Here is an 8,836-nt window from a genome sequence, read left to right as displayed (position 1 = left end):
GGCCCGGCCCGGCCTGGCCTGGCCTGGCCTGGCTTGGCCTGGCCTGGCCTTGTCCTACCTGGCCCCGGCCCGCTCCGGTACAGCAGCTGTCGTGTCTCCGCAGGTACTACTCCGGCGAGAAGAAGGCCCCGGTCCTCACGGTGTTCATCGGTGGGAACCATGAGGCGTCCAACCACCTGCAGGAGCTGCCCTACGGCGGGTGGGTGGGGCCCAACCTCCGGCGGGTGGGGGCCCCCCAACATCTACTGCCTCGGTAGGGTCCCCCGCCGGCTCCCGGCGGCGTTTTCCCTTCCAACCCCTTGCCCTGCCCCGGCCGCGCCGTGACGAGCCGCGCTTCTGTTTCCCCTAGGTTACGCGGGCGTGGTGCGGTTCCGCGGCGTGAGGATCGGCGGCATCTCGGGCATCTTCAAGTCTCACGACTACCGGAAAGGTATTGGTGGGACAGAGCGGGCGCGGCTGGGTGGGCCGGGGAGGGGAGCACTGGGCCCGAGCCGTCGCGGGAGGATCTGGCTGTTCATCCTCTTCTCTGAACCGACTCTTATGGTGGAATACTCCTTTGGCTCAACACGCAGATTTTTCTGGAGGCGGTAGATGAGTTGGTAGCTGTCTGGCCACCACAGCAGGAAGCAGTGTGCCTTTTGAATGTTGTTGTTGGAACAGTCTTGATTTTTCCATGGCAGTGTCCTTTTAGCATGTGATGTGAGACTGTTTAGTTTTCCTTGTGTGAAACAATTTATAAGTGTGATATTGTACAAATGTACTGTCCTGAGCTGAGGCTTAGTGTCAGTACATCTTGAGATCGGTTCCTTCTGGTTATATGTATGTGTATTCAAGAGTTCTTCCTTGGAAGGGTCTCCATCAGTGGACAGAAATCTTATCACAGATGATACCTGGTGTCAGCAAATAGAAGATAGTTTAGTTTTTCTGATCTCCTCAACGCATGAAATAGTGGTCTCTTACTTGCGATTACTGTACAGTAATATTATCTTTAATAACATACTGCTTCAGAGAAGCTTTGCAGATGGCTTTCAAGCTGCAAAGTACTGAACTAGTTTCCTAGAACACCTGATTCTATCTAATACCTATCAGTGCTAATTAAATTTGTTGTTATCAAGCATACAGTTTGTATGCCTGAATATTTCATGTGGGAGATAAGACTTTTTTGACAATAATGCTAACTACTAAAAAAGTAATTTTTCTGTTTATTCTTAAGAATACGTAGGAGCTCTGCTAGGCATTCAGGTTTCTTGTCCCCAGGCAAAGTTGGAGACTACGTCCCTTTTGACAGGGTACATGTTTGCGCTTCCAGAGTCTGTGGTGCCTGTGGGCAGTTACAGGCATGTTTAAGCTGCTGCCAAATCTGTTAAGCTGTAGTTTCATGGTTGGTGGCAGCACTCTTAAAGAAACACAAAAAGTCACAGCCTCAGTGGCCTGAGTCAGGAGTCAGATCTCATGCAGTGCTTTGTGATCTTTTAGTTTATACCTCTTTCTGAGTTGTTACGTCCTAACTTATGTTCTGATCACTGACCACTCATAGAGGCTTGCTCTGTGCTCTCACTATGTCAATGCCCAACTTCTGCTTGTTCCTGTCTGCCTTATGTTCTTTGGCTGTGCCAGCATGTTTGCATGTGTAGCTGTGGTATTAGTAGATACATATGTTTCGTGGCTGTGCAGCGAACAGCTCTCTATATATGTGATTGCACATGGCTATGCAGTGTAACTGTGGAGGTAAGGGGTGTGGGGAAGTAATGAGGGGTGTTATCTCACCAGAGAGGTACAAAATCTCATTCAGGAATTAAGCACATAAATCTTTCTGCCAAAAGTTTCTTCTTTCAGACAGGTCCTGGGTTGCATTGGTGTCAAACTCCCATTTTTTGTTTCCACAACTGAATTACTTTATTCTCTATATTTATGAAAATAAGACACAGAATGGAAGAAACGCTCATTGTTGTAGACACATTTTTACAACATATTTGCCTCACACATGAAAAGTTAGCATCCTGTTGGTGTAAGCCTCGTGTAAAGGAAATACAGTATCTCCTTTGATTATTGGCAGCCTTGTATTTGGGATTGCTCTAGGTGTCTATATGACCCCAGGAAGCTAGCTTGCAAACAGCGTTAGGAGGGAACTATTGATTCAGGCAACTAGTCTTTTTTTCCAATGTTTCAGGCCACTTTGAGTGTCCACCATACAACCAGCAAACAATTAGAAGCGCTTACCATGTGAGGAATATTGAAGTCTTCAAACTCAAGCAGGTTTGTGAAAAATCTATTTGTTTAAACAGCGGTAAATAGTTTTCATTAATTTAGAAGTAGGGTGTTAAAGCTACTTTGCAGAAGTATGCTATTGGATAGCAAATCTTGCCAACAGCTCCCAGCTAATCTGGACAGGCCATTTTATGCTGGGTGTTATTCCACTGTTGTTTCTGCTGAATATCTTCTCCAACGCTTTGTGTAGCAGTGCAGATTTGATCTGAATCAGGAACAGGCAGGAGTGTTTTTTTGGTGTGTTTTTTTTTTTTTAATTCAATAAAATTCACAGAATGGAAGGTACGCCAGCTATACACCTCTGTTCCAGCTTTGTGTTAGCTTTAGGAAGATGGATGCTACCTTGTCTAACATGCAAGCTGGTTGGTACAAAGTTAACCAGTCAAAATTAAATGAGCTGAATAAGCTGATCCCAAATTTTTGTGGTTGCAGTATTTTTGACTCCAGGGCGAGAAATTCAAAGGACAGATTAGCTTTATTTTTGAGCTATTACCTACTCCCTGCATTGTCACAAGGGCTACTCCGTTTGGCTGAGGTTGTGGTATGAATACGTGTATTTATAAGCATCTTGTGAATGATTATTCAGGTTGCAGTTGCACACTTAACTGTTCAGTAGATACAGGGATGCTGAAGATAGGACAAAGGTTTGCTGTCATTGTAAAGAGTTTGATGCATTTCACTGTAAGTTTCTTATTAGTTGGACTTGGGTTTCATCTAGAAGTGTGTTCTGATACAGCTGATGAAAATATGCTGAATGTTGAACCAAGACATGCTTAAGACATTGATTAGACTTCTGAGGGGTGCTTCCTTTGAGGAGGAATGTCGTGCTTAGCCGTTATCCCTTTTAAACAAAGCTTTTAAAAAATTTAATGAGGAAGAAGATGCCTTTGATTGTGGGTAGAGAACTTGCTCTATAGCTGTAATTTTTAAGTCTTCTGAGTGCCTCACACTTACTGTGATGATACGATCTCTTTATAAGGCAGTTTATGTAAAACACAGCTGACTGTCCCAAGAAGGCGTAGTACAAACCGTGGAGACTAGAGTCCCTTAACAAATTCAAAGGGCACCTGAAAGATGAGGCTCTGGTATACTTACTTGGTTTGAAAGTGAGGCTATTGGTCACAGCTAACTCTGTATTGATCTGAGGTAGAACATGTTACACATGTTCCATCTTGTGCTGTGTAATTTCAAAACTTCTTTATCATATGTGTTTTATTTATACTGTATGCATTTTGGCTTGACAGTTAAAGCGTCCAATTGATATATTTATGTCACATGACTGGCCAAGGAGCATATATCACTATGGAAACAAGAAACAGCTTCTTAAAATGAAATCCTTCTTCCGTCAAGAAGTGGAGAGCAACACATTAGGAAGCCCTGCTGCTTCAGAGCTTCTGCAGCATCTGAAACCCACCTACTGGTTCTCAGCACATCTTCATGTTAAATTCGCAGCTTTCATGCAACACCAGGTAAAAGGGGGAAAAAAATCAAGAATATATGTGTCCCAAGCACATTTTAGAATTCCAATGCAGGTAATCATGTCTGGAAAAGCAGCTTCTTAATGTTTTTGCTCGGTTATTAAAACTCAGCTTAAGCTGCAAAACATTAAGTGGTGTTAAGACTACTAGCTTACGTAAGTTAAATAGATGTTATAAATCAGCAGTCTAACTACCTAATCTTCTTCAGGGACAGTGTGAAATAGCTAATATTACTGCACTTGAAACTTCTTAATTTATAGAAAAGCACTCTCTTTCCCACTTCATTGGGGAAGGAGACAACTTCAAAGCAAGGTGATAGAGAAGTGATTGAAAAGAAGGTAGTGGTTAACCGGGGATGGGAGGATGCCTGTAGTAAGGCTTGACAGATGAAGCTGTCTGGTGGCCCGGGTAAAGCCAAAACCAGCCCGTGTAGGTTGAAATGTCTCTTGGTTTGAGTTATTCCTGAAAGTGGTGTGATGTGCTATTGCCATTTGCAAGTTATTTAGCTGTAAAAATGTAACTAGACCTTCTAGACTCAACAGGTCTGTTTCCAATTATGTTGAAGTTTTTTCTTTTTGCTTTAAGGCTAGGTTTGCTGAGCTGCCTTGGTTAAGAATGAAGTGTGGCTCTTGCTTTATCTTGCTGTCATCTGCATCCAGCTTCCTGTTAGACTTCCAGTGAAGTCTGTCTTTCTCTTTGTCCCTCTGTCCCTTTCTTATAATCCCGTGCTGATTTTCTATTTCAGAAAGTCTTTTTTCTGTATAAATTATGCCTTTAAATCTCTCTATATAACTTGTCTAGTATGGTCAAATATCATAGAAATGCTAATGACTGTGTTAACACCATTTGTTTCCTAGACAAACTCCAAAGAAGAGCTACCAAAAGCAACAAAGTTTTTGGCTCTGGATAAATGCCTGCCGCATAGAGACTTTCTGCAGGTGATGACCACGTGCAGTGGGTTTTCGCTTTTTAAGTACTTCACTTGTCTGGACTGCTAAGTGCTGTGCTTAGCTATAAGCTGAAGAATAGTTCTGATAAATGGAGGATATGGAAAGAAACTAGGAATGGTGCATGTGTGGAATGGTCTTTGTATAATAGTGTCTTGAAATAAGCAGACCTTGCGTCCTGTCATGCAGGCACAGTGTTTGCTTATTCCTACCATTTCCTTCCACCTTAGAGCAAGTACTTGACTTAATTGGAGGAGTAGCTCTACTTTAACCTGAATTGAATCTCCTCTTGCGGTTTTTTGACAAATGTCAAACCTAAGAAGAAAGCCCATCTTGAGGCTCTTCTTCTTTCACAGTTTAGTTTGGGTCAGCTAGTGCCTCTTTATTCAGAACTGGATTCATGAGTTCAGACAGGATTGAGTCTCAAGTTAAGTACTGTAATTTCCTTTAGTATTGTGAATTCCAGCAGGAACTGGTGTGACTTCCTGGGAGAATGGCTCTGCTTCTTTTTGTTTGGTTCTGATATTTTCTGATAACTTGGCTACAAAGGGCAGTGGACAAGTAGGAGGTCTAGGTTGTGGGAATTTTCAATATGAGTGCCAAACTGATTTGCCAAGAGCAAAACAATGTTCCTGTGTGTGCTGCCTGCAATGCCATCTGTAAAATCTCAAATGGATGAATTTAAAATCCTTCGCTATGAGAGGGAGCTGCTGACAGCATGTTCTTCAAATGCAGTCAAGTGTTTTAGTAGTCTAAAGTAGCTTTTATTTGTCAACGTAATGGGAAGATGGTTCAGATAATGAACATCCTTTGGATGTGTGGTGGGATCCATTTGCCCTAGTAGCTACTTCTGAAGATGGGAGAGAGTGTGAGGATGGGCTTTTGCTATGCAAAGGTACACTGGGGGTGCTAGTCCAGACTTAAAATCCTGTAGCAAAACTGATCTGGAGTAGTACTACCTCCAGCAGTGTGGTGATGCACCTGTGTGTAGCTCTGGTTTAAAGTGTATCCTTTTTTTTTTTTTTTTTTTTTTCCCCCTCCTCCTTTCCTCCTAAAGCTACCTTAAAAAGTTGAATTACTTTATGGATTATTTAAAATCAGGGCCTGACTAGTGCAGTTTGGCTAAACCAAATGATTTGATTCAAGTTAAAGTCGCTGAAGACAAAGTGATTTGGATTTCAATTTGTCAGCTGTTGAAGGAGTTTAAAAACATTTCACGTTAATTTCATTGCTATGCTAAGAATGTGTGTTTATACAGCAGAATAACTGTTGCTATTAATTCTTGATGTATTTCTGCTTAGAAGGTGGCATGAAAGAGTAGGCAAATTCTGGTTTCTAAGTTGCATTAACTGTCCAGTAGCTGGCAGTAGGGAGGAACGTGTTCTGCTTTGTAGTTGCTGGAAGCTAAAATACGGAAATGCCTTTTTTACCTTTGTTGATTGTCCTTTCTTACTCCCTTATTGCTATAAACTTTTATGTAGGGCTAACTTGAGAGGACTTCTTTGAGACCACTAGCTCAGCGTACTTGAAACAATTAAAACTCTGTACCACACAAGTAACACTTCAAACTTTTAATCAGTTTCTGATGTCAAGAGAAATAACTCACTTCATCTGTTTTCTGGTTTTTTTAAACAGATAATAGACATAGAACATGATCCTAGTGCAGGTGACTCGCTGGAGTATGATGCTGAGTGGATTGCAGTCCTCAAGGCCACCAACAGTCTTGTTAATGTGACTCAAAGCTCATGGAATATGCCTGAAAAGAATGGCCTCCATGCAAAGTAAGTTGCATGCAAAGTAGAGAGGAAAGCGTGATTTTGCTGGACTGGAAGTAAACTTGTCTTAGAGTTGTGTTTCTCTGTTCTGCAGCCTATAATGTCTGTAGGACTTGCTAAATGCCTTGGAAAACAAAGGGAATGGTGACAAGAGCTGTACTCTACAGCATACAACTTCTTTACTGCTCTACACGGGCAGTTAGTTTTGTTTTTCAAACTTAAATACCACCATTTGAGGGGCAAAAAACCCATGGTGTCTGATCATCTTGCCAGTTACACGGTGAGACGGAAAATCACGCTGGATATAGGGGTGGGCAGGTGAATGCTTATTGAGTGGGTTGACATAATAAACAAATACTTGGTGGGGGGGAGAGGGGAATCTCAGTATTGGCCAAAGGCAGTATACTTTCCTGAAAAATCATTTGAGAAATTAGGTGTCTGTTGTAAGATGAATTTATTATCCATCTTTAAAAGTTTCTCTTTGCAGTGGGAACAGGAAATACCTTTTGACTAACTGCACTTGTTTTAATTTTATACACTTATTTAGGTGGGATTACAGTGCAACAGAAGAAGCCATCAAAGAAGTGTTAGAAGAATTGAATCATAACCTCAAAATTCCTTGTAACTTCACGTTGACAGCTGCTTGTTATGATCCCAGCAAGCCCCAAAAACACGTGGAACCTGTTCATACCATCAATCCACAGACCACTGAGTTTTGTGCCCAGTTTGGCCTCACTGACATCAATGACAGGATCCAGCAAGCTAAAGAAGAGGGCTCAGTACGAGGAGAATATGAAGAGGAGGAGGAGGAAGAGGAGATGGACAGTACTGGGTCAGCAGAAGAACCCAGTGAATATAATACAGATAATTCTGGACTTTCATCCATTAATCCAGATGAAATAATGCTGGATGAAGAAGGTGGCGATGAAGATTTGAGTACATGTTCTGTAGATCCTTCCCCTGATCATCCCCCTGACTTTTCTGCAAGTTTTTCAGACATCCGGATCATGCCAGATTCCATGGCGGTATCGTCTGATGATGCTATGGATTCTACTAATGAGGAACTGGAGAAATCTGGTGTGAGTAAGCAGGTGGAAGAGAAGAGCTTAAATGAGAGACCATTAAAGCGTATTGGTGGTAATGAAAATGGAAACAGTGGCATTAAAAAAATTAAGAGAAGGAATCAAGCTATCTATGCTGCAGAGGATGAAGATAAAACAGAATAATACTTCATATGATGTATAAATAAGATCTCTCCGTACCTTTTTATGGGAAGGTGGTGAGACCTGTCGTGGACTACTCATGCTTTTAATGTTTCTTGATCTCATTTATGTTACTTAAGCTGAAGAGGCTGTAGGAACCTCTTGCAGGAAAGATGATTTATCTGGATTAAACATCGAAGTCAGAAGCAGACTTTTCCAACAGCGCTTTGTCAGAGGATTTAAAGCTCATGTATAATCAGTTGATTTTGCTTCAGTTCTTGGTTATTAGTGTATACTATGTATCTTCAGCCGTACTGCTATACAAGATTCACCATGCTTGTTTAACAAGAAAAGAACTCTTAAACTATAACTCAAGTCAAAGTGACAGGATGTCTGACGTACAAGACTGAATTATTTGATTTTATTGCTTTTGTCTTGTTTTATACTGACCTTTTAATACAAAGTAGCATATGCAATAACTCTGTGAACTAAATTTGAAAATAGAATTCCCATGATAACAAAACAGCAATAGAAGAGTGAAGATTTTTGTTTCTGGTGATATTCATGCCATAGAAAAACTTCATGGTCATAAACAAAACAATGTGTATTGGCTTTTAATTACAGTTTTGGTAGGGAACCAAGTCTCTTCATTTGAAGCATGACAGTTTTATGGGGACCATGGAAGAGTGCATGTGTCTGTTCTTAAAAACTCACTTGTGTGCTGTTTCTTAAAACTTGAGAACCACGTCTTAAAATTAAAATGCAAGTAGTTAGGATGAACAGCTTCCTAAATGTGGACATCATCACTGTCTCAAGTCTTAGTAGTTAAGGCTGTGTTGTATTTTTATATAAGGTGGTTGATGTTTATAAGTTACTTGAGACATTATCATTAGCCTAAGTTTTCACTTGTCACTTCTTTTCAGTAGTGTGTAACTTGCCAAATTCTTACAACTGGATTTAGAATCTTCAAAGTACCTTCATAAACTTCAGCTGAGGGAGAACAGGAGCTGCCAGAATACAGATCCTCTTGGAAGTTTTCTTTTTACTGTTCTAGTTTGCCCTGAATTATTAGCAAGCAAATTACACTCCTTTGGCTTAAAAGGCTGTGAGGATAACAAAACTTCCTGAAGTCATGAAAATGACAGTGTTTTCAAGAACCGTAGCAT

General features: G+C 41.1%; 1 protein-coding gene across 1 annotated transcript; it reads left to right on the top strand.

The window, feature by feature from the left end:
• The first annotated feature begins 108 nt into the window (after positions 1-108).
• DBR1 (debranching RNA lariats 1) lies at positions 109-8,215 on the top strand. Its single transcript, XM_009323992.1, has 7 exons — positions 109-253; positions 350-430; positions 2,171-2,256; positions 3,513-3,737; positions 4,604-4,684; positions 6,329-6,474; positions 7,016-8,215. Exons 1-7 carry the CDS (start codon positions 160-162, stop codon positions 7,692-7,694), a joined length of 1,392 nt encoding a protein of 463 aa, XP_009322267.1. The 5' UTR covers positions 109-159; the 3' UTR covers positions 7,695-8,215.
• The last annotated feature ends 621 nt before the right edge of the window (positions 8,216-8,836 follow it).

Source organism: Pygoscelis adeliae, unplaced genomic scaffold (assembly GCF_000699105.1).
Source record: "Pygoscelis adeliae isolate BGI_AS28 unplaced genomic scaffold, ASM69910v1 Scaffold485, whole genome shotgun sequence".
Lineage (NCBI taxonomy): Eukaryota > Metazoa > Chordata > Aves > Sphenisciformes > Spheniscidae > Pygoscelis > Pygoscelis adeliae.
Note: the sequence above shows the minus strand (reverse complement) of the source record. Positions and strands in the feature narration are given on the sequence as shown.